Source organism: Ictidomys tridecemlineatus, chromosome 2, assembly GCF_052094955.1.
Source record: "Ictidomys tridecemlineatus isolate mIctTri1 chromosome 2, mIctTri1.hap1, whole genome shotgun sequence".
Classification (NCBI taxonomy): Eukaryota; Metazoa; Chordata; class Mammalia; order Rodentia; family Sciuridae; genus Ictidomys; species Ictidomys tridecemlineatus.
The window spans coordinates 68,436,148-68,462,712 of record NC_135478.1 but is presented as its reverse complement, the minus strand read 5'-3'; the positions used below and the strand labels follow the sequence as shown (position 1 = coordinate 68,462,712).

The 26,565-nt window shown below is 36.6% G+C and overlaps 1 protein-coding gene and 1 pseudogene across 3 annotated transcripts; both read left to right on the top strand.

Moving 5' to 3' along the window:
• The first annotated feature begins 9,813 nt into the window (after positions 1 to 9,813).
• Positions 9,814 to 17,370, top strand: LOC144375128 (protein Spindly-like). Of its 3 annotated transcripts, none has more exons than XM_078038688.1 (4): positions 9,814 to 9,944; positions 14,325 to 14,500; positions 16,554 to 16,657; positions 17,183 to 17,370. In XM_078038688.1, the coding sequence occupies exons 2-4, from the start codon at positions 14,345 to 14,347 to the stop codon at positions 17,286 to 17,288; spliced, it is 366 nt and encodes a 121-aa protein (XP_077894814.1). In that variant the 5' UTR covers positions 9,814 to 9,944; positions 14,325 to 14,344; the 3' UTR covers positions 17,289 to 17,370. The 3 variants fall into 3 exon arrangements, with proteins under 3 accessions (XP_077894814.1, XP_077894815.1, XP_077894813.1); XM_078038689.1 differs by lacking the exon at positions 9,814 to 9,944 and adding an exon at positions 10,136 to 10,189; XM_078038687.1 differs by lacking the exon at positions 9,814 to 9,944 and adding an exon at positions 10,137 to 10,267.
• Positions 17,320 to 26,207, top strand: LOC144368158 (protein Spindly-like; annotated as a pseudogene).
• Positions 26,208 to 26,565: the final 358 nt, after the last annotated feature.

Sequence of the window (26,565 nt, the reverse complement as noted above, 5' to 3'; positions counted from 1 at the left end):
AACAGAAAATATGTGTAAGCTACGAAACAAAAAAAAGAACTGAGAATTTTGAAGACTAAAGGCATGGGTCAGAGCTGGTTTGTAGGAACTATTCACCAACAGGCAGAGGACTTTCTGCCAGAGCTGATAATCTTTTGCTTGTCAATTTACTGGCTTTCATATGAGTACCAGGGAATAAAGACCAATCCTCCTATCCTTGTCTGTCCCTCTAATGCTGTCTGTCACCAAAGACTAACAGAGTTAAATAGGAAAGGAGAAATGTTTATAGGACCCAGCTCCAATATTATTAGCAGGAAAGTGAAATGTTGTGTGATTGATAACTACATAGCTAGTCCTGTGCTGGAGCTGATGATAACAGCTTGCAGGAGATGAATGTGGACACCACTTACCCATCCTACATTCAGTAACATCATGTAGATTGCTTGAAATTGGCCATAGGCAAAGTATCTAAGCAAGAGAAATCAGTAAGCATTATCATTTCATGCTTGTTGTTGTTGTTATTGTTAGTGCTGGAGAGAAAGATTCTTTTTATTTCTAAATAAGAACCCTTTACTTCTAAAATTGGTATGGAAATAGCATTCATTTCTCAGGAAGTTTGTGAGAATTAAATGAAATAATAAATACAGAGAGTATAACATAACCCTTGGTGCACAGCAAGAAATCAATGAATATTTCTGTAGATTGCTTAGTATAATGATGAGGTTGGAATCAAGAATCAACTAATATGCTCCCTGCAGAATGATTCTTTTTGAAATATAACTGATACACACTCTGCCAATTGGATCTTCCAGATTATTTTAAAGAAATATCAGATCTTTGAAATGGTATATGTGCAATTGGTGTTAGAATACAATACTGATAATATAACTACATTTGTACAGGAAGTCATCTGCCTGATATACCTTAGAAATGATTAGTTCTTCAATGTCTTTGAACAATCTATTGGACTGTTCCCATTTTGCTATAATTTTATGCTACCATCCAGAAATTGTTTTAATCTGACCTGAGAATTACCAGTAAATTATAACACCAAATTTGAAAACAAGAGGATCAACTTCCCAAAAAAACTGGTTGGACTTTGATTGGCATTCTATTTCTTAAAACAAAAAGTGGCTCCCTTCTCTGTGGCCAGCGTGTGAAATGTTACAGAGGATGTATGCTACAGCTAAGGCACACAGAATACATTTCTTTCAGTGAATAGGCAGTTGTCATGATATTTCTATTTATCAACTGCCGAAGTCTGGCTTGGCACAAATCAGGAGCCACTTGTCAAAAAGAAACTAACTTTATTTTTAGAACTACAAACGCCAAACAAAACAGCTCCAGGGAAAAACCCTCAGAGACCAACTGCCACTACCGGCTTCCACAAGCCTCTCTCCCCCACACCAGCCTCTCAACCTCCCACAATCCTCCTCTCTTGAGGCCGATTGGCTGGGTTGCGTGGGCAGAGCCAAAGAAGTCACCCAATGAGCAGCTCCGTGGAGGAGCCAATCAGCTAGATGTTGCTGGGGCCGCTGTGAGCCAATCATCAGCTGGCAGTCTGAAGGGCAGGGAAACAGCCCAATGAACATCACTGCAGAGGGGCCAATCAGCTAGATGTTGCTGGGGCCACTGTGAGCCAATCATCAGCTGGCAGTCTGAAGGGCAGGGAAACAGCCCAATGAACATCACCGCAGAGGAGCCAATCAGCTAGATGTTGCTGGGGCCACTGTGAGCCAATCATCAGCCGGCAACTGGAAGTTTGCTGGCAGCTGGATCATCAGCCGGCAGCTGGAAGTTTGCTGGGGCCCCTTTGGCTGTGGCTCTCAACAATCAACCTGTCTGTGCCTCCTGACAGCTTTGGAAGAAAACAAATCCAGGTCTCAAAAAAACATGACAAAATAGTTGCTAAAGCAATTTCCTAGATGTTTCTGATCAAAGTAGGTTTGGAACTCACAGGAACCTATGGAGACCTAATTTTAAAATGCCATTGAGACTGACACAGACATAAAAGTCATTTGAAAAACAATCAAATAATTTATACTGAGTAAGTGTCTGATGGAAAGTAAATTATTTGCTATTTTACAAATATTACTCTCACTATGTGGGGAGTAAATGAACTTTAATTCTGTTAGAAAAAAAGGTCCCATTTTCTCCACTGTATTGTTTTTCTAAATCTCAGTTGCTTCCAAAAGCAGGCTTTATCACTGGGGCAGAAAAATAATAAGAACAAAAGAATTGTTGAAAATGCTGAATGACAAAGTTAGAAATACATTTATTAAATTGGATTACCATTTAGTCATTTATATATGATGTTGTAAAATTAAAAAAATATGATAAAAGGCCAAATAAAAGGGACTGAAAAACTGTGTTTGCAGGGTTGTTTTTTTTTAACTTTTCAAAGAAAGCACACAGAAGGTAGACATGATAAGTATATCAAGAACATTGCTACATTGTGGATAAGGTTGTAGTTCAGAACTAGAACACACACTTTGCATGAATGAAACCATGGGTTCAATCCATAACATGTGTGAATTCATGCATGTGTGCATATATACAGGATGTTAATATGACACAGAATCCTAAGCATTGAACTTTGGGAAAATTAAGGGACTTTTATTTCTCTCAAAACTTAGTTTTGTAGCAGCACACACATGACCTTATAACACAGAAAGAAATTATGGGTTTTCTTATTCAAAAAGTATCATAAGCCAGGCATGGTGGTGCATGCCTCTAATCCCAGGAGCTCAGGAGGCTGAGACAGGAGGATCAGAGTTCAAAGCCAGCCTCAGCAACATCAAGGCACTAAGCAACTTAGTGAGACCTTATTGTCTCTAAATAAATACAAAATAGAGCTGGGGATGTGTGTCAGTGTTCGAATGCACCTGAGTTCAACTCCCAGTTCCCCTGTCTCCGCCCCCCCCCACACCAAATACTATGAACTTCAACACAGAGAAAGCAGAGGATTAAACCAGGCCCAGACTTCTGCACGACTGCAAGGGTCATAAGCCCATGAATGAGGCCCTGCTTTCAATTTGTCATGTTTGTGTGCAACTGAGCCTTTATCTTTCCAGCTGTGGGACCTTTTTTGGCTAAAGTTTCATTGATTTTCAACCCTATCATTATAGCTCTCTAAGTTTGACCTCTGCTGTTCCTTTATTCACTTGCCGCCTTTCATTTGGAAAGTATTTTCATGTCTTTGATTTTAGTAAACTTCTTTATGAGGATCCTATTCTGCTGCAGTAGGATATAGGTCTCCATTTTATTTTGTTTTGTTTCTGATGAAGAAAATGGGGACTGGCACATACATATTCATTATTTGCTTCCAATACACCAAGAACTGAAACCTGTACATCAGGTGGAGAATGATGAATAAATTATGGCCTCTGCCTCAAAGAGTCTACAAACCAGGAGGAGACAGAAATCCAAACAAATCACTGTAAAAACAAAGCACCAGGAGGTCTAGAGGCAAGAGAGGGGTGCAAGAGAGGGGTGCAGGAGAGAGGAAGGGACAGTACATTGTTATTGAGCTCTCATTCTTCACCAAAAGCATACATTGTCCATTAGAAATCCTGGATACATCTCCATTTGTAAGAGTTCTGCTTCTTGATTTCCAGAGCCATTTTGTTTTCCACAAGTACACAATTATGACCCCAATTCCCACATCTGTTTCAAGACAAGAGTTCTCATAACCTGGGCAGTAGATGGTGGGCAGGGCCAGGCTGGAATGAGAATGTATCCTACCATGAAGCAGTACCATTGGATTTCATAGTTTATTGTGTGGTGATCTTTCAAAGAGATCCTGCAGATTACTAACTGTTCTTTAGGAATGGATGTTTTCTTCGTGTTAAACTCATAAGGCAATGGGAACAATAAAATCTCTCCTAACAGTAGAGAGAGATCACAGTTCAATACCAAATCTTTGGCAGAAATCAGGGAAAGGAACTACTCACCTTAAAAGAAATAAGATATTAACAGAACCCAGGAACAGAGAATGGCCTAAAGGGAATATCTTGAATTGTTTTGTAATAGTGATCAAACACACCCAAAATTATTCAAATGTGCTATACTATGAGAGCATTTTGTTCGTTTCATATTGTTACTATGTTAAAAATGTAATGGAGTCCTAAATGCTTCCTTTGGGCCCAGAAAAGTAGGTTTTGATAATTTCACATTTTGTGTGTGGTGCTGGAGATGAATCCCAGAATACGGGATGTTCCTACCCAGCAAGTGCTCTACCACGGAGGTACACCCCCCAACTCCATCATACTTGCAATTATAGACAATTTTTCTTTAAATCATTAAAACATCTTGCTTTACATAAAGTCATCATGTTATTTGACATGTAAAATTTAACTATTATTTTTTATTCATCATGAAGTAATTATCAACATAAACTGATATTATTGTTTCATTTAAATGTTCTTTTCTACAAATTTTTTTCCATGAGTAATAAATAGTGCCACATATTTTAATTCTCTTATGTAACCAATTTGTATTTGTAATAGAAACTTTGGTGGTGTATTACATGGATGGACTCCAGTGAACCGTGTATTCTAGCATCTCTCCTTGTGTAGAGACCCTTACCTTTTTTTCTGGGTTAAAAACGATATCTGCCTTCCCTACCAGGATGAAGTAGGGATGAAGTGAAGGCTTCAGTCCCCTGCCTGAGGCTTATCAAGACCTGGAAGCTTCCAATTTTGCCTCTTGGGGAAATCCACAATTCTAATTATCCTCATACTACCCAGCTTCAAAAGCTCAAGCTCACCATCTAAAGGAGATCCAAGGGATCTAAAAAAACATAAAACCTAAGACATATACTTACGACAATAACAAATAATAAACATTACTTCATATTTAAAGTGAGTTTCAGGAGGAGGCACAACAAATTGCTTGGCATCTTCTAGACAGATTCTTGACATTCATGTGAACTTTCTTGTAACTTAAAGCTATCTAAATGAATCATCTTAAATAATAATCTGCTAACATAGCTTGGAGTGTCCAACCATTTTGCAAAATAAGTTTGAATATTGATTCTGATTCATTTAGGATCAAGTTTCTTAATTTTATGATTGAATTATTGAAGCACTTTCTTTGTAGATTTTCAATTGCTGTCAACAAAACTAGAGCCTGCAGAGAACATTCTAGTATACATCACATGATTAAATTATATGCCTCAATTTTTCAAGTTTAAATATACATATATATTTTCCAAGGGGCTTGGGAATTTCTATTTTTTTCATATTTAGCTGCTCATCAAGTCTCACTGAAATTTGATTTGCTACTTCATTTCTCCTGGAGCTTCCTAATATACTCCTCATCTGCTCCATAGTGCACAAATTATAATTTCCTCCTGACTTCTGCTTTGTCCTTGACTTTACCCACCTTAAATCCATCCTTCTCATGAGTGAATAATGTTCCTTCTCAAGCGGAGATCTGACCACCCTACTCTCTAGTGCAATAAATTGCATAGAATCTATTCCTCAGTGGCTCATGTGCTAAGAATCTTGATTCTTCCCCAGTGTAGTTTCGAGGATATGGAACCTTTGAGAGGTGGGGTCTATTGGAAGGTACTTTGGTCAAGGGGTTGCTACCTTCGTGAATGGGTTAATGCAAGTCACACAATAATTAATTAGTTCCACTAGAGTAAATAGTAATTCAACAGTAGGCCTGATCCCTCCTCACTCTCCTGCTTTCTGTTCTGCCTTCTTAAGTCCATGTGACTCATCCCCACGTACATGGGTTCCCACCTGATGCCATCTGAGATGTAATGTTATAATTAGAGGCCTTCACTAATGGCTGGACAGATGGGGCCTCCCAGACTAAGACTTCCAGCATCTAAAATTATAACATAACTAAACATTTTTCCTATATAATTTACCTAGCCTTGGTATTTTTCTATGGCAACAAAAACCAAACTAATACAATCCATTTTGTGACCCCCAAACCATGACATTAGATGACTTTTCAATTTATGTCAATAAATATAAATTTTACTAACACATTTTCACTTTAAAAATGTTCTAATACGGAGTCATGAAGAAATCAAAAGCCAGGTTTTCCTTTGCTTGCATTAGTTGATAGATAATAAACATAACATAATATGTTTTCTTATTCTCGGGATTCAGAAATGTATATTTGGGAACTATTTCTGGGGGAGATGATAGTGGCCATGTAAATAATTTCTAAAGATGTTAACTTTTAAATAAAAGACTGGAAAATCAAGAGAAATTGTTCTGCATTATAAAACATGAAAATCCTTGGGTCTTTGAGTTTTTCTTTGTGTGTGTGTGTGTGTGTGTGTGTGTGTGTGTGTGTGTGTGTATTCACACATGTATGCAACCTGTTATACCTCCTACACTGTGTGTGTTGGTAGCTACAATTCTGTCCTTTCAAACACAGCACCCTTGTTTTAGAAAAGAATTCTCAACTAAGCTTATATATACAATTGTCCTTTGGTGTCTTAAAAATTACTGATGCTTGAAACCTACCTTCAAAGATTTCGATTTAATCATCTTGGCTTGCAGTTTCAATGTTAGGAATTTTAAAGTCTCTCTGGGTGATACTATCATGTTGCTAAAGTTGAGAACCACTGCTTTAGGGTTTTCTATTTGGAAATCCTCGAAAAAAAGTTTATAACTTCCTTATAGCTGTTCATGTTGAACTTTTGTATTCCTTAAGAAATAAAGGTTGTGACCAAGAAGTCTCCAGATTCCAAACTCTTCAAGAGTAAGTAGGAGGTGGAAGCCAACTTCAGGGTATTCCACACAGCAGATGAAAAGCTCTGCTCACAAGCTCTCATCAGTCTTCTAAGTTACATACCCAGATCCACAATGAAACCACAAGGAATATGTAAAGGAGAGCGAGATACTTAGTGCTCTCAGTCATCTGGGAAGACTGAGGAAGCTCAGAAAATACCCCGTAGAAAACTGCACAATAGTTATACCTCTCTAATGTTTGCATTCAGAAATTGTGAGATAGATGTGCTATGCATCTCTGTTAGACGAGTGCTTTGGAATTTTTCAAAAGCATGAGTCAGCAAAACAGTGAGGGGTCAAGTCCACCCAAAATTAATAGAAAGAGCAATTATGAAAGAGCAATAGTTTCTACTTTTTATATGATTTTTAAAATTTTTTAAAAGGGATAATTATATGAAATTCAAATTAGTGTTTCTAAATATAAAGTTTTTTTTTTTTTTGGAAGAAGCCATGAACATTTTCCTCTCTGTTTTCTATTGCTCTGTGACTGCTACAGTGACAGAGTATAATCGTTGTGAAAGAGATCACAAAGCCTTCAAAACCTAAAATGTTTACTCTTACCTTCTTTATAGAATAACTGTGGTGACCCCTGATCTAAAGGTGTTTGAGATAAAACTGATTTATACTCTAGAAATCGCTATGCAAAACACTTAGCTCATCCTGTGCTCACTGTATGAAGAAAGTAAGAAATTAGAAAGTATCAAATGCCATTCTCCATTACCATAAAATGAAGTTAACAAGCTAATGGATTTTTAAACAGAAATAAAGTCAACATAGCATATCTTTCAAAATAAAACAAAGCGAGCAGAGAAATATAAAGCCTTGGAACAGTAGGCATCTGTATTCAGACAAGTAACAGAGTTTGGATGTGAAGAGTTACTTTCTGTTAAAAAAAAAATATATATATATATATATATATATATATATATATATATATATATATATATATATATATATATATATATATACCACTGTTTAGCACCAGACTTAGGAATGATCTGGAAAAAAAAAATAAAGCAAGCTAAGTCTGAAATAGCTAAGATAAGAGTGGCAGATAATCATACTAATCAGGAGAACACCTTCTTCAAAAAAAATCCTCATTTGCTATCAGTGAACACATACTGATATACCACTTTATTGTGAAGAAACATAATAGGTTGTACAAATGAAATCCAGATGTCAACACCTACTTCATGTTTTATTACTCATTAATAAGAGACATTGTTGAAATAGAGAATTAAAGCTTTGGATTCTGAGGCAATTTCTCATTCCTGCTGATTCCTAATGTGCTGATTCCAAATGTGCTCAGGGGCGTTAAGTCCAATTCATTCTGTTGATACCCTAGAATCATGTGCATGATTTTTTGATAGGAAGGAGATGACACACCAAGGAAATGAATGCTTGAAGACCTGGGAACAAATCTTACCATCTACCACTCTCTGGCTTTTTAACTCTAGTAAATTATCTAATCTCACCCATTTAAGCTATGTATTTGTAACTACCATAGAGCTTTAACAGGGCCTGATGTTGAAAACAAAACAAAACAAAATTTAAAAATTTGGAATATAAAACTACGAGAAAAAAATGATGTAAAGTGCTATCAATAACAAACACTATTTTCAAAAAAATTTTCCTCCCTGTGTATGGGTGGATGGAATCAGTGGTAGCAGAGAGGAAGGGATGAGTCTGTATGTCCTAAAAATCCTAGCCTTTCTGGATTATATCGGGGGATTTTCTTAACCCTTGACTGATGGTTGATATTCCTGTTGAATAATAGGAGGCTCTAGCAGGAGACCAAAAGGAGGAAGGAGAGAGGGGTCCAGGTAGTTGAAACGATTAAATTTCATGTGTCAACTTTGTTAAGATACCGTGCCTAGTTGTTTTATGCACCATTAGTCTAGATGTAGCTATGAAGGTAGTTGGAGATGGAATAAATACATAACATCACTGGGAGCTTAGTCAAGATTAACCGTTTTGGAGAGGGTGGGCCTCATTCAATCAATTGAAGGCCTCAAGAGCCCAAACTGAGGCCTCTTAGAAAAGGAATTCTGTGATATGACAGAAATAGTACCTGAGCTTCCAGCCTGCCAGCTTGACCTACAAATTTCACACTCAAGACTCTAACATCCACTCCTGTCTGAGTTTCCAACCTGCTGAGCTCCCCTGCATATTTCAGACTTGCCATCCCCCACAGTTGCATGAACCAATTCCTCAAAATAAATTTCTTTATATATCTCATCTATATCTATCTCTATAGCTGTCTATATTTACATGTCTTACAAATTTCTTAAATGAATCTTATAAATCTCTCTTTCTACTGTAATATATAATATAATGTTTTATATATTGGGAGATACAGAGAGGCATCGCCTATTAATTTTGCTTCTCTGAAGAATTACTGCAGCCCGTTTGTGTTCTGGGGCTCTGACTCAATGCAGGCATCTGTGTCCATCTGTGTATATAATGGGATTCCCGCATTATATATTTCTCCGGCCCTATATCTGAGGTATAATGTGCTTTGGTTTCTCTCTGCTCGAATGACTCTGATTTAAGTGTCTTAAGTATTTCTCACTTGGGCTCTGATAGGGCATGTCACGAGTTATCAGAATAAAAATAAGAAAGTCTCCAAAAAGTATTGGGACGAAGGCCCTCCACTATGAAAAGTCCACAAGAGATTCTGCCGGAAGGTCCTCCGAGGGCACGCGCGCAGTCCGTTGGTGGGTGGACAACGCTGACAACGGCCCCCAAGGTCAGTCCCACCCATCCCCGCCAACTGACACTGTCCCTCCAGAAGGCCCTGTCATAAAACCACAAGCCCCACAAACATAGCAATTTTAAGCAAACACCTAGACGAAAGCCTGGAAAACCACCTGAGGTAAAACTGACACGCCAAGAGGACAGGTCTGCGCCTGCGCCAGCCCAGGGCTCGCCACTCGCACCTGTGCAGTCGTTGCAGGGGGGGGTGGGCGGGGCGCTTCTGCCAAACGCTCCTAGGCGTTGGCTTTTCTCGCGCTGTTAGAGGAACGTTTTGTGAGAAGTGAGAGTTCTCGCGGGAACTGTGTTCAAAAAGCCCTGGCGCTTACAGGACTACTAGGTAAATGAATGGGAGGGCAACTCTCTGGCAGGCTGAGGTTAGCATCACAGATCTGGACGCCCAGACCTCTCAGCTCTTGCCAGCAGCTGGGGGAAGGAGTGAGGACGACAGAGGTAAAGACTAGTGAGAGTGGAGAGGAGCAGTAGGCGGTGGGGAGCAGGGCTTGAGGAAGCCTGGGGCCTGGGTCTTGGCGGAGGCTTTGGCCAAACGCCTTCGATGCCAGAACCCTAAATTCTTATAAGCTAGCTTCCAGTCGGGCCCCAGTCTTCGGTTGGACGTTCTTGCTTCTCTGGGGAACTCTGGCTAAATATGGAAGGCCAGGCGGCTGCTGGGAGCCTCAGACTGATGGCCCCTGGAGGTGCGTTGTCCAGTACGATGGCCCCCTAGCCACTGTGGCAACCCGAATTAAATGTAAATTATACACTGGATTTTAAAGGTAGTATCCCACAAGAGCTGTATCTCTGGCAATTATTATGATTACGAGTTGAAATGATATTTTGGATGCATTGGGTCAAGTAAAACGTCAAGATGAATTTTGTCCTTTGTTTACTTTTTTAAAACGTTACTCGAAACTTTTAAATCATGCGTGTCTCCCTGCCCTATTTGTATTCCATCCATTATCATGTTTAATGTTCTCAATAAGCCTGTAAGATGGTCATTACCCTCCTTGTATTGAAGATGATGAAACAAGGCGTTAAGTTACTTGTCCGAATTCGTGCCACTAGTAAGGGATGGAGGTGGAAGGGCCCAGGCAGCTTTGACTTCTAGAGCTTCCTGTGTTCCAATGTTTTTTGTATGCTGTTTTTTTTTTTTTTGGGGGGGGCGGGTGGAGCGGTGTACCGGAGATAGAACTCTGGGGCCCTCAACCACTAAGCCACATCCTCAGCCCTGTTTTGTATTTTATTTAGAGATAGGATCTCACTGAATTGCTTAGGGACTCACCGTTTCTAAGGCTGGCTTTGAACTTGGGATCCTCCTGACTCAGCCTCCCAAGTCACTGGGATTATAGGCGTGAGCCACTGCGCATGGCTTGTATGCTGTTTTGAGAGGCCAGACAGAAATGTGAGCACCAGGCTTTGGAAATGGACTCTGGTTCCCATCTCATTTAGGTCCTGAGTGACTGATAACCCTGAGCAAGTTACTTAACCTTTCTGTGCCACATTAAGATTGTATGTTTAAAATGTAAGTTCTTCTACACTATGAGATCTTTGAGAACATTGCTAAGAAAATGTACATAGATACCAAGCAAAATTTATGGCACATATTAGTTTTAGTTCATCCATGGCTAAAGGATAGGTTAACTCTTTGCAGGTTGATAGATTAATTCTTTTTTCACTCATTAGAGCTCAGCTGAAAAGTCACGTAATCAGGGAACTGTTCCCTCTTGTTATAGGCTTAGATACCACCTTAGTTACAGCTCTCCCTTTTGCACTTATCACACTTGTAACATTATAGTTTAGTTATTTGATTTGATGCCTTTCTACTAATGTACTATAAAATTCAAGAAGACAAAATATTTTCTAGTGTTTGGATCATTATTTTATCCTCAACACTAAGCGCATTGTCTGACATGTAATAAAATTCCAGCAAATTTTTTGAATGAATGAGAACTAATGTTTTGGCTTCCTTGTGTATTCCTTAATTGGAGGCCTTGAGGTTAACCTCATTTTTATTTTGATAGATGGAGATAATAATAATGGCTTAACATGGGCTCATGAAGAGCATTAAATGAAATGATGTATTTGAAGCACTTCTTTTAGCAGGTGGTAAATCCCCCAAAAATATAAGTTATTGTTAATAAAGCAACAGTTAGCTGGCTAGCTTCACTGTATATAGGTTTTGAAAAGGTCTTGCATTTTAAAGTAGTCTGCACTGGTTAGTTTATGGTATCTATTTTACCCTATTATAAAACCCTATATCTCCTACCTACTGATTCTCAGTTAAGAACTTTGTTTTCTAATTCAGTGATAAGTGAGGCATTTAAAAGGTCACACTAGGGTTGGGGATGTAGCTCAGTGGTATAGCACTTGCCTAGCATGGGTCAGGCAGGCCCTAGGTTCAATCCCCAATACCCTGCTACCAAAACATAAATGAACAAAAAACCAACTAGGTTTACTTCAATATACTCCCTACTATATCTCCCTAGTTAATCAGTATCTATATTGTATGCTTTGTTTTCATTTCAGAGAAGATATCCATGCTACATTCTCAGTACATTAGACCTCATCCTCTAGTCAAGGACATCACTCTGGCAGTTCTCCAGTATCTCCTATGTCATCTTCTGTCATGAATTTATCCTAGGGTATACACACATATTGTTTTGTATCTTTAAAATAGTAAGTAAATTTGTCTCTACTTCCATTCCAGCTACTATCCTATTTGCTTTTTGAAGCAAAACTGTATTTTCTGTCACTTTTTCATCTCCTACCATTCTCTATCATACTCATTTCAAGTGGGCTTTTACCCCATCTTCCCACCAAAATTCTCTTGGGGTCACCAGTGACCTCCATAAATTCAAAATCCAGTGGCCAATTTGACTTAGCAGCAGCGTTTGATATGAGCTCTCCTACCTCCTTAATACACTTTGTTTATTGGCTTCTAAGACAGCACATGCTCTTGATTTCCTTCTTACCTCACTGTTAACTCCTGAATATACTTTACATCTTTTTCCTCACCTTCTAGTAGGGTTCAGTCCTTCATCCTCTTCTCTTTGTTATGTTCATCCTCTGTTGATACTCAATCTGAAGGACTTGTGCTGATAACTTCCAAATTTATATCTCTAGCCTATACCCCTCTCCTACATATATATTCATTCAGCTGCCTGCTTGACATTTTTCATGCAAAACTTGAAATCCTGGTCCCCCTGGCCCCCCCAAAACTTTACATCAATATCTCAAATGAGGGCAACTCCATTCTGCTAGTTGCTCAGGGCAGAGCCTTGAAGGTACTTTTACTTTTTAAAGGCATTTTTTATTTTGCTATATTCCATATATAAGAAAATCATGTTGGCTTTACCTTTAAAATATAGGTAGAATCTGGGCATTTCCTACCTACTATGCCACCACCTAGCATGAGGCATTATCTCAGATGGTCTCTCTGCTTCCAATTTTGTTTCATCCTAACTATTCAACACAGCAGTGAAATGATTCTCTTAAATTTTACCAAATTGTCTACTTCAGACTTTGAAGTGACTTCCCATTTTACACATGCTAGAAGCCAAACTCTTTATAATGGACTGATCTGCCGGCTCCTTTATTATCTGTGACGTAAATTCTAGCTCATATCTTGGACTCTTTTTCCATATTAGGGTTTCCCATCTGCCTGGAACATTTCTTCTTTCTAGAAGCCAAACTCTTTATAATGGACTGATCTGCCGGCTCCTTTATTATCTGTGACGTAAATTCTAGCTCATATCTTGGACTCTTTTTCCATATTAGGGTTTCCCATCTGCCTGGAACATTTCTTCCACACAATGATGCATACCTATTTCCCATCTTTTGCCTCCTATTTACACCACCTATCTCTTTTGAGCTTTTGTTTTTCTTCCAATTCTATTTTCTAATGTATTTAATTTTTATGCTGTTACTTATTATTTTCCCCTCTTGGAATGTAAGTTTAATGAATGAGTAACTTTGCCAGTTTTGCGCCATAATGATCTGAAGTGCCCAGAATGAAGCCTAGCTAATGGGGCATTCAGTAAATGTTTGTTAAATGCATGATTCTATAAAATTAAGACATAGGGAATCATCTGATGCTCTATGAAAGCAAAGTCCAGTTTCAGTTTGGCTTAAAGGGACTAAGGCCAAAGAGGAAGGGACAATAAATGAGGTTAAGTTAAAGTACAGTTATCCTATGTATAAACTTGTAAGGCTTAGCCTGGAAATTGCTCTGAACATAGTTTCTATTTTACATACTCTGTTAAGAGTAATTAGAAAAATACTGTGAATCTGTTTCCAATGAAACAAATACATTAAGCAAAGTAGTACTACTATAAAAAAATAAGACAGGATATTCTTTACTTTATCTTGTGAGTCTGATTTAAAACTGTCTTTTTATACTCTTAAGTAGCAGTCATACATGTATACCATAAAGTTTCTTGGTTTCTGTCATTGCTCTCTTTTTACTTTGATTATTTTGACAGTAACACAATTATGAGACTAATTCTACCTTAGTAATTATGGACATTTAACATATAACAATTGAACAATTGAATAGTTTCCTAATGTTGAGTTTCTTAGGAGCACAATTGAGTGTATTCTTTTTTTCTGTTCTTTTTGGTTTGGTCTCAACTCAAGTAAAAAAATTATCAGAACAATTTTTGCTCTTAGAACAAGAATGCAAATTTGACTCCTTACAAGTCAGGAATAAAATCTCAATATTATGTTTCTATATGATAGTAGCACTGGGGATACATGGTTCCTTTATTATTGGTTTTATTGTAGGGGGCTTTTTTGTTTAAGCTCAAAAAATTGTATTTCTTCTATTTATAATAGTCTAAAAACAGGAAAAGAACATGGAGGCAGATATTGCAGATCTTCGAAGCAAGCTCAAAGAGGATGAAAAAGAGCGACTAAAAGCTGCACAGTATGGTTTACAACTATTGGAGAGCCAAAGTGAATTGCAAAATCAATTAGATAAATGTCGTAATGAAATGATGACCATGACTGAGGTAAGACTATGGATTCCTCTGTTTGTGAGGGTGTGCTTAGCTATTGAAGGTTTATTTTGTCTAGCAGTAATTATTTTATTTTCTGAAGATCTAATTTCCTATCTATGCCATTTTCATTAAAGGTGAATAAGTTAATGAATTCCTGATATTCTTTCCAAAGCAGTGTCTTCTGAGTTTTAATTATGTTTACTCTTTCTACCACAATTTACCTACCATATTTATCACTAAGTTTTGTTTGTCCACACTCTTCATAGGTGACCTCACTTATTTTGGAGCTTTGAATATCATTTAAATGCCCCCAGTAGTTTAGTGACCTAAACTGTTTAATTAACAATTAATTAAGAGTTCAAGGGAGGAGCAATAGTCCTCCCTTGAACTCTTAATTAATGTATTCAATTGCCCACTTAAGAGTATCTCAAACTTGATATAAACAAACAGAATATTTAATTCCCTGTCTACTAATCAAACATTCTCTTTCTTTAGTTTATTTATTTAGTAAATTGAATGACATTCAGTTGCTTGACCCAAAGATCTAGAAGTCTCACATTTAGTCCACAAATTCTTAGGGACATGATTTATAAAACATCTATCTAGGCCACTGTCTTCTTTCTCCCAGCCTTCTAACCAGATTGCCTGCTCCATCATTGCCATTCAGATCATTCTTTCTCAATGTAGAATCATTCTTTCTCATGGAAAAGCACAAGAGATCATGTCATTTCCTTTCTCAATCTGCATAAGGCTTTCAATTGTATTTACAAAAGACAGTCTGAGGGTTTATACATCCCTATGTGATTTGACTTCTGCTGTCCTTCAAAAGCTATTGTGTTAGTGCAAGAATTTTTAGAGGAGAAATGTTTGGATTATGAGAGCTTTAACCTGATCTGTGGATTGATCCACTTAAATGGATTAACTGAGTAGTAACTTTAGGCAGGTAGAGTGTGACTAGAGGAGTTAAGTTACTGGAGGAGTGACTGGAATTTTGTCCCTGGTGAGCAGAGAGCTCTCTCTCTCTCTGCTTCCTGATTACCATTTTCTAAGCTATTTCCTCCCCCCTCTAAGCTACTTTCCTCCCCTCCCCCTTTCACTATGATATTCTACCTCACCTTGGGCCCAGAGCAATAGAGTTGGCCATCTGTGGATTGAGACCTGAAACCATGAACCCCAAGTAAACTTCTCCTTACATTGTTCTTGTTAGATCTTTTGGTCACCGAGACAAAAAAAAAAAAAATAGCTGATGAAAACATACCCTTAGCAAATATTAAAAGAAAAAAAAAATCTAGTGTTTTCAATTCTAGGGCCTAATCCAAGGTTGCATGTTTTACCATGAAGTCTCTTCAATCTTCCTTAATCTGGAACAGTTTCTCTTTCTTTATTTTGACATTTTTGAAGAAAAATTTGTTTATATGACTTTATCTCTGTTTCTTCTAAAAACTATTAAAAGTATTATACTTTTAGCTAAATTTGCAGTGTGTCACTTGGCAGGTATATGTAGTCTATCCCTGAGGCTTTGTGCTTTGAATATTGTGACCTTAAATTAGGAGGATTTTAAAAAGTGCAATCTCTGAAATTCTTTGCAAGTTTTTAAACATCTGCTTTTTTTTCCAGTAAAGAAAATATTCAAAGAGTAAATCAGAATATTTAAAGCGTGGATACCAAAAATAACCTCAAGAATCTCCTCTCTTTTTTCGTATTTTTCCATTGTATAGCTTTGTCATACCAGAATTCAACCCCAAAAGCATTTGCTTCTCTCATTCTAAAAGCCAGGAGAGTGAAATCCTAAGACAGGTATAGTTGGGACTCAGAGATATGAGTGCGAGTTAGATCTGGATTCAGAATCTAGCTCTTGATTTACTTGCCGGTAGTACCTTGAGCCACTTTTCTTACCTGAGGAAGGACTGGTGGTTCTTGTACCTACTGCACTCAGGTAAGTGGGTGGATCTTTGAAGAGTATTTGTCAAAGGATGAGAGATTAACATGTGGCTGCTGCCACTGTTAATAAGCATACAGTAACCTAATTTGTTATGTAAGTAATAAGAATTTTTTCTTTCTTTAGAATTTATATGAAAGTATGGATTTAAAACCTTCAGGCAACTCTGGTGCTCTGGAAGATAACACCTATTATACAGATTTACTTCAGCTAAAGCTTGAGAACTTAAAGTAGGTGTCTGGGTTGGCAGATGGAAGTTAAAGACTTTTTATTTATTTTAATAGATGGTATTCAAATAATAACAAATTTTTAAGTTCAAATTGCCAAAAGAAATTTCCATAGAAAAGAAAGTCAATAACATGTCTTTGTGTAATACATGAGTTTTATGCAAGATTTAATAATTACTAATTACTGAAGAATACTTTCAGTAAATAATTTGTGTTTAGCTTTTTAGATTGGTAAGTAAAAAGGACTTTCTTGTAGAAAATATTCTTATAATCCAAATTTCTCAAGAATAAGTATCTCATAACTTAAAGGGAATTTATGCATGAATCACCTTGGAATAATGTATGAATTTTGGCAGCGGGGAATGCTATTGTTAAACTTTAATTATTTGTTGTTTCTTTGTTACTAGAAATCCCAAAGAAATATATTTTTAACCAAGTGTTCAAATATAAAATTAGAGATTCATCCCACTAAGTTATTCACAAAATTATATATTAACATTCCTTGGTTCTTCTTTTCTGTTACTGTAGCAAAGAAAATGAAAGCAGCAAAAGTGAATTGTCCATACAGCGGAGGAAAGCATTGTTTGAGAGCCAGCGGAACCCTGGATATCGAGCAAAAACTTTTTGCAAATGAAAGATGCCTTCAGCTTGCAGAAAGTGAAAATATGAAACTGAGAGCTAAGCTAGATGAATTAAAGCTGAAGTATGAACCTGAAGGTATGCAAGTTTCGTATGTTTTTTTCTTTTAAGTCCTAAGTAGCACTGAGAAAGTGTATCAACATTTTTTTTCAAACTATAGCTTTTAGCAAATCTCATTACAAACCAATTTTGTGGTTATCAATCTGTAGTTAATAAGGGAAATTTACAACTGAAAAATTCAAAGGGAACTAGGTATGAATGAATGTGATATGTGGCTATTTTGGATGTCTAGGTTTCATCATACTGTCACTTGAGGCTTATCCACTTTAAATCGTAGCATATTGTCATACCAAAAAGTTAAATAAGCAGCTAATGTTGGAAGTTATCCTAATTCAGATTATTTATAGAAGATCTAAACACAGTTTAGGTTTAAGTGCTTGTGATTATTCTTCCGCCGATGAAAGTCTAGGAGGCATTGCAGGATTCAGACTCCTTTTGTGTTTGTCTGCCAGTATCCCATTGAGCAGAGTTGATTTATGTGGCCTTGCTGTCACAGCAAGGCAAGATTGAGAAAATTCAATCTTGATTCTCAGGGGCCATGTTCCAACTAAATATTGGGAATTCTATATTTTTTATTGACATATAATAATTGGACATTTATTATGTTTCTATTTATATATACATTGTGTAATGATTAAATGAAGGTAATTAGCATGTGATCACCTTAAATATTCATTCTTCATTGAGAACACTCAACTTCTACAAAATCAACCTGGTTTGGATTCCACAGATGAATAGGAATGTGTAGTGTTTTCCTTTTTGTGCCTGACTTATTTCATTTAACACAAGATCCTTAGGTCATTCAAGTTGTCACAAATGACAGGATTTCATACCTTTTTTATGAATGCATAGTATTCCATTACTTATACATATCACATTTTCTTTCTCCATTTATGGGAATTCAGATATCTGGAAAAACACACACACACACACAAACACTTGGTATTGGGATTGCTGGGTCACATGTTAATTCTATTTTTAGTTTTTGAGAAACTTCCATACTATTTTCCATAATGACTACTAATTTATAGATCCACTCACAGTATATGAGAGTTCTCCTTTCTCCATATCCTCACCAGAATTTCTTTTTTTTTTTTTTTAGATAATAGTTATTCTAACTTGGGTGAAATAGTTTCTCATTGTGGTTTTAATTTGCATTTTTCCTGATGTTTAGTGATTTAGTGGTGTTGAGAATTTTTTCGTAAACCTCTGTATTCTTTAGAAAAATGTCTGTTCAGGTCTTTTGCCCATATTTAAAATCAGATTATATTAAGGGTTTTTGCTATTGAGTTCTTTTAGTTCCTTATAGATACTACATAGTAATGCTTTGTCAGCTGTATAATTTGCAAGCAGTTTCTTCTATTCTGTAGTTTTTCTTCACTTTGTTGATTGTTTTCCTTGCTATAGAAACTTTTAGTTTGATATTATCTGGTTTGCTTGTTTTTGCTTTTGTTTCTCTTGCTTTTAAGGGATTGTCTAAAAAACATTTGCCCAGACCGAGGTCATGTAGCATTTCCCTATGTTTTCTTCAAGTAATTTTATAGTTTTTAGTTGATTTTTGTATATGATAAGAGAGAAGTCTGGCACAAAAAGACAAACACTACATGATCCTATTCATCTGTGAAATTTAAAAAAGGTTGATTTTGTAGAAGTTGAGAATGTTCTCAATGAAGAAATAATGAATATTCATGGTTCTACATGTGGAGATCCAGTTTTCTCAGGACCATTTATTAAAGGACTGTCCTTTCCCCAGTATGTGTTCTGAGCTCCATTGCTCTCTTCACTGTTTTTGTGCCCGTATCATGCTATTTTGGTCAGTTTAGCACTGTAGTATATTTTGAAGTCAGGTACTAGGATTGTTCCAGTTTTGTTCTTTCTGCTCTTTGACTATTTGAAATTTTATTGTTTAAGACAGGTTAGGATTATTTTTTTCTTATTCTGTAAAGAAAATTATGGAATTTTGATGAGGATTGCATTGAATTTGTAGATTGCTTTGGGTAGAATGAATATTTTAACAATATTAATTCTTCTAGTTCATGAATATGAGATATCTTGCCATGTTTTTCTGTCTTTTCAATTTTCACCAGTGTTATATGGTTTTCACTATAGAGCTCATTCATCTCCTTGATTAAATTTTTTCCTAGGTATTTTATTTCACTTTTTTAAAAAAACCATAGCTTTTATGAATGGGATTACTTTCCTTATTTCTTTTTCAGATAATTTGCTATTTTTGAATGGAAACACTACTGACTTTTATATATTGGCTTTAGTATCTTATATCTTTACTGTATTTATTAGTTCTAATAGTTTTTAAGTAGAGTATTCAGAATTTTCTGTAAAAGATTGTATTATCTGAAAACAGGGACGGTTTCCTTTACAATTCGGCTGCCTATTATTTCTTCCTTTTATCTAATTTCTCTGGCTAGGACTTCAAGTTCTGTGTTGAGTCATAACAGTGAATGCTGGTGGCATCCTTGTCTTGTTCCAGATCCTAAAGGAAACACTTTGATTTTGACCCTGTTGAGTATGATATCTGTGGGTTTATCATCTATGGCCTTTAATATACTGAGATGTGTTTCTTCTATGCCTAATTTATTTAGAGTTTTTATCAAAAAAGGATGTTAAGTTTTATCAATTTTTTTCTATTGAAATGGTCCTATGGTGTTTGCCCTTTTGTCTGAAATGTGATATATCAGCTTGTTGATTTGTATTTTAAGCCATTCTTTGATCCTAGGGTGAATTCCATTTGATCGTGATATTTAATTATTTTGATATGCTGTTGCCTTCTGCTTTCCAGAATTTTTTATTTTCAGGTTTTCCAATTTGTTTGTATTTACTAGTTCTTAAAATTCTTTGTTTCTGTGAGGTCAGTTAAGGTTTCCCTTTTCACCTCTGATTTTTTAAAATTTATTTGAGTTTTTTTTTTTTTGGTCTGGCTAAAGATTTATTCATTTTGTTTATCTTTTCAAAAACCAATTATTCATTTATCTTTTATTTTCTTTTTTCCTCTATTTTGGTTATTTGTGCTCTGATCCTTACCATTTCTTCCTTCTACTAATTTTGGTCTTATTTTTTTTCTTATTTTTTTCTAGTTTATTGAGATGAGACATTGAGATCTTTCTTCTTTTTTTAAAAAAATTTTAAAATTTTTTTGAACCTTTATTTTGTTTATATGCAGGGCTGAGGATTGAACCCAGTGCATCTTATGTGCTAGGCAAGCACTCCACCACTAAGCTGTTCTCTTCCTTCTTTTTTTGAAGTAGGAGTTTATTGCTATAAACTTCCTTCTTAGAATTGCTTTTGCTGAAAGCATAAAGTTTTGGCATATTTGGTATATTTTCATTTTTACTTGTGAAAAGAAATATTTAAATTTATCTTTTAATTTCCTCATTGACTTATTGGTTGCTTCTAAGTATGTTTAATTTTTACATCTTTGTACAGTTTCTGATGTTCTCTTTTGTGGCCTGACATGATACCCTTGAGAACATTTCATGTGCAGTTGAGAGGAATGTGCTGCAGCTGGTGCATGGAAAGGTCTGTAACTTCTGTTAGCTCCATTTGGTCTAGAGTACAGTTTAAAATCTGATGTTTCTCTGCTAGTTTTCTGGCTAGATGCTCTTCCATTGCTAGAAGTGGGCTGTTAAAGTACCTTATCACCACAAAAAAATTGCTGCCTATCGATCTACATTTAATAATGCTTGCTTTATGTATTTAGACATATTTACAATTGTTGTATACTCTTTTTTTGTTCTGTAATGGCCTTGTCTCCTTAGTTTTTGACTTGAAGCATATTTTATTTAAGTATAACCACTCCTACTCTCTTTTGGTTTCCATTTCAATGGAATATCTTTTTCCATTTGTTCACAATCTATCTATTCCTTACAAGTGAGTGTCTTGTAGGCAGCAGAGTCAGATTTGGGTACTGTCATGTAATTACTTGTTTTCTGGTTGTTTTGTACATCTTTGTTCTTATCTTCCTGTCTTCCTTTGTTAAGTGATTTTTTTTTCCTATCAGCATGTTTTGATCCCATGGTTTTTATTTTCAGTGTATCTATTTAAGGTTTTTGCTCTGTGGTTACCATGAGGCTTTCACAGAACATCTTATAATTACAACAGGTTATTTTGAGCTGCAACAACTTAATTTCAAAACAAAAAAGAAAAAAAGCCTTCTACTCTTCAACTCCATTTCTCTCCCATATTTTGAGTTTTTGATGTTAAAATTTACATCTTTTTATATTACATATCCCTTAGCAGATTACTGTATTTGTATTAGTTTTGTCCTTTAGGCTTCTTACTAAGGATATAAATGGTTTACATCCCCTAATTCCCGTGTTATTTTGGATGTATCTGAATGCTCACTTTTACCTGTGGGTTTTTATACCTTCAGATGTTTTCATATTAGACATTTTCATCTTTTTTTTTCTCTTTGCATTTGAAGAACTCCCTTCAGCCTTTCTTGTAAGATAGTCTGTTGCCATGAGTGCATTCAGGTTTTGTCTGGGAAGGTCTGTCTTCCCTTTACTTCTGAAGAAGCTTTGGTGGGTACATTATTCTTGGTTGGCAGATGTTTTTCCTTCAGCAGTTTGGATATCATCTGATTCCCTTATGTCCTTTGGGTTTTTGCTGAGAAGTCCACCAGTCATATTAGAATTCCCTTCTGTGTCACTTTCTTCTTTCTTTCCTCTTGCTGCTTTCATAGTCCTCTTTGTCTTTGACCTTTGAGAGTTATTTGGGTTGAATCTGATTGGCAACCTTTGATTATCCTGTAATTGGGTGTTTGTATCTTAGATTTGGAAAGTTTTCTGTTATATTTTTGGATAAACTTAATTCTAACCTTTTGTCATTCTCTAGATCCTCTTGGACACCAATGACATAGATTTGCTGTTTTAATGGTGTCCCAGAGATCTCATGAATTTTCTTCATTCTTTTTCATTCTTTTTTCTCCTCTGTTTTCAAATAGCCTGTTATCAAGCTCACCAATTCTTTCCTCTTCTTGATCAGTTCTGCTATTAATGCCCACCAGTGGCTTTTTTATTTCATTTATTTATCAGCTCCAGAATTTGATTTTTAAAAATTATTTCAATCTGTTAAATGTCTCCTTATAAATTTTTCTTAATTGGTCCTCTGTTTTCTTGAAGTTTCTTGAGTTTTTTTTAAACCAGATATTTTAAATTCTTTGTCTGCCAAATCATGCATATGAATGTCTTTTGGGTTTATCTTTGGCAATATGTTTTGTCTATTTGATAAAGACATCTTTCCTTGGCTCTTCTTAGTTATTGTAACATATATCTTTGTCTCTTCATTGATGAATTAGGTATCTCTTTCTTTTTTTTTCCAATCTGGACTTGTTTGTGACTATTCTACTCCAGTAGGCTTGTTTAGACATTTTTAGCAGACTGCCTATGGTATTCCATTTCAGCATTAGAGGGCACCCTGAGCTCAGGTTAGATGCAAGTTTTTTGACAACTCTGCTGCTAGTGCAGTTTCCAACCTGGATGGACCCATGGGAGATTCATGGAGTACACTCAAGGCATGTGGGAGAGCCAGTCAGGCTCTTGAGTCCAGAGGATCTATGAACCCCTCCTCCAGCAGTAAACATTTCTAAACATTCTGTCTGCTAGCATGTCTCCTCTGGCAGGGATGGAGGGCCAGTGCCAAGTTCTGTGTGCTAGTTCGAGCCCTACTTCTCCTTCCTTCTAGCTGGTCTCAGGAGCATCCCATGGAGTATTCTCAGTGCTTGCTGTGAGCCCATGCAGTGAGACTCCCACAGAGGGACTCTGGTGGTGAGGAAGTCAAATATCTTTTTTTTTTTGCTTACTTTTTTTAGTATATACACTGAGTTCTGGGGGCTTTCTGCAGGTGGTACCATGAAAGCTTGGGAACAAAGTGTTGCAGTAACAGGGAACCTTTCCCCTTGTGGGATTCACAGTCTAACTTACCTTTTCTAGTTTTCTTAGTTCTTGTGAATGTATTTTTGTGGCATATAGTTATTTAGCTTGGTCGTTCTGTAGGGGATTTATCACTGGAGATTTCTACCTGACCTCTTCTCTTACAGTTCTAGCCTTTAAGGAAAAATGTTTGAACAGTTATTAGAGCAAGTCACATCACCGAGAAAAAATAGCCCAATACACCCTCTGCCTCTTGTATACTACAAAAAATGAACTTTACTATGTATAAATTTTAAAATAAAAGGGCAAATGTAAAGAAGTCCATGAATGTGATGGTCCTAACTCCCTCCCCTCCCCAAAAGGTATTGTCAACATGTTTTAGGTTAAGGATTCTCAACGGGTTTCTGCCCCCGCCCTGTTGACAGGCTGAACTCTGTTCATTGTGGTCAATAGTGGGGAAAATGTAAACAATGAGAAGTTTTTTATATTGTTTTAAAAGACTTCTCTTTCTTTTGTCCTTTTTCTCTTCCCTGATCCTAGTAAGCTCCTGTGAGTAAAAATTACCCATTAGGAATTTCAGGGGTAGTGTGCTGAACTGAACACAGCAAAGGGACAGGAGGATGGTTAGTAAATCCAGATGATCTGGGTTTCAGAGGAGCAGCAAGGGATATCCAATATTTAGAGTTTGACCTGTTCTTTTCATTTAATCCTTGTAACAGACAAAGCAAAGTAAGTATTTTTAATCCGCATTTTGCAGATTTAGAAACCTTAAAATGTAGGATGATTAAATACTTTCCTAAGGTCATCCAGCTGCTAAGTGCCAGACTTGACCCTAAACTCCCTGACTGTTTGCCACTGCATCTTTATCTCCATGGCACCAAGGTCACCCTTAGGAACCATCTCCCCTTAGAATTTTTTATCAAAATACCACAAAAGAACATTTTATTCATTCCTAGAATTCCTGTATTGAGTTCCCAAGGAAAAATTTATGCTCAAAATAATCTATAAAAGCTTTTATTAATGCAGTCTATGAAAAAGAAAGAAAAAGAAATAGATTTCAGTGAGGTGATGAGTGGATTTTGAAAGAATAGAAAAAAGGAAAAGACTTTATGTATAACCGCTCTCCCTTGGTCTGTCTTTTGTTTATTGACTGGATTTTTCTAATGGTTTTCATTCTCAGAGAAAATCAAAGTTCCTATACTCAAAAAGAGGTGGGAGGTGCTACCTCTGGATTTGACCCCTGCTGAAGACGAATGTGCCAGTGGTGCTGCCTGGGAAGGAACTTCTAGATTCCCACCTCACAAGGAGACACAGTCCTGTCCTAACCCTTCAGAAGGTGACTTGCAGTTAGAAAAGTCAGTATCTGCAAACACTCCCACTGCCCCTCTCTATCCTCACAAAAATCTGCCCGTGGATGTGCAGCAGACAAAGAAGGAGAAGAAATGTGTGAAGCTTGCTCAAGCCTTAAGTGAAAAAAGTGAGAACATGCCTGGCTCTCTCAGGTCAGTGTCCTCTTTTCATGTCAGCCAGCAGCCCTCCCTTTCTCTCCCTTCTCGCTGCATGAGCTATGCTCTTTGTCTCTTTATCTGTCTTCTCAATATTGCATGCAGTCTAATCCCCTAGTTTCATCTGCCTGCCTTCAACTTCTCTAAAACTTTGAGAAAGACAAAAATGATTGCAAGGGGAAAGGACTCCTGAAGAAGGGAGTCATTAGAAAGCCACACATCTCTCTTGTTGGTTTGAATAAATGTGCTATTACTTTTCTCCTGGTAAAGGAGTAGCCATGAAGGAACAATCAACTTACCTTCTCAAAGGTTTTACAGTAGTCTGAAGACAGTTTAGTTAAGAAAATGTAGGTGAAGTTTTCTATGGCTTTTGATGATGTTTATACCAGTCCTTCAGACATTACTTTTAATTATTTTGACATTTTTAAATATCCAAGGTAATTTGTTTCCATTTTTTCTAAAACATCAAAGCCTCCAATTTCTGCATAATTGAATTTGTGACTTAAAAGAGAAAGTGTCAGATATGTGTATCTGAAGGACCAGTTGAAGGGCCTTGTCCTTTAAAAGAAATAGAAGTGAGAAGGTAAGAGCAAGTGAACAGAGGGAAGAGGATGTAACTGGCTGCAGCTGGAGTACTGGGCATGCACAGCAGGATCTGGGTAGGATAAACAGAAGTGAGTGAGGGAAATGGAGGGGAAATCAAGATGAAGGTTGTGTAATGCAATGGCAGGTATATTAAAAATAAATATTTTTAGACATGTAAAATTCAAACTTGTTTCTGTGAAAGTAGCCAGGTTGGGTTGTCTCCAATGAAGTGAGGTTTTTAAGGTGCTACTAGGGCTACTTTGTTATTAGAAAGAAGGGAACAGAGTCAGGCATTTTCTGTGTGCATTTGATCGAAAAAGTAAAACAGTCCATCATATGTAAAAGAACTTCCTTGTATGTTTTATCTGATTTTTCTTTAAATTTTCAGTGCTTCTAAATGTACTCAACAATGATAAAACTCAAGATGCTGTTGTTATTGTAAGGAAAACTAATTAATTATTTCCTTCCTTGAGTTTTTTTATAATGTTGTAAGTCACATAAAATAAGAGCTTGATATTCTTGAGGAAATGAAAAATGGATGCTACCTGACAGTACCCATAGTGCTAACTGTTCTGCAGGCCGTGCATGTGTGTGTGTTGCTCACTGTGGGAGTGTGCATATGGCCAGTGCGGGTTTGCGTGGCTCACGGTGTGGGTGTGTGTGTGGCCTGTATGGTCTTCCAGAGGTGGATTTCCAGAACCGATCAGTGCATATCTTGCCAGCTATGTTGCCTTCATTTCTTCTTCTGCTTTTTTTGTGCTTGAAAAAAATATTGCTTCAATGTATCTAATTAAATTGTTTGACTCAAATTGCATATTGGAAACTATTTGCCTTGCTAGTTAAACAAAAACAAATAAAATACCACAAAACACTTTATTTTTATTTATTTATTTTTTTTGCATGTGTGTGAGTCCATCTGCTCACTGCAGACATTTCCAACCTTGTGTCTTGCATGCTTAACTTAGATACACAATCTGAAGATGATTTTATACCAAGTGGCTTTTATTTGAAACTTCACTGTTGCATGCTTTATAAATTTAATTGATGCGCTTCTTTAAAGTGTTCGCAGGCCTATTTTATTATCTCCCCACTGTTTATATTTTCCTTTAACTATTCTCCTAGTTGAAACTCAGTTTGAGTGTGTTTTCATTGTCTGAGACAGACATCTGTGCAGCCAGGATCCCATGGTGTTTTCATCTTGTGCATGGGCCTCTTGTGTGTCATGTTATCTTTA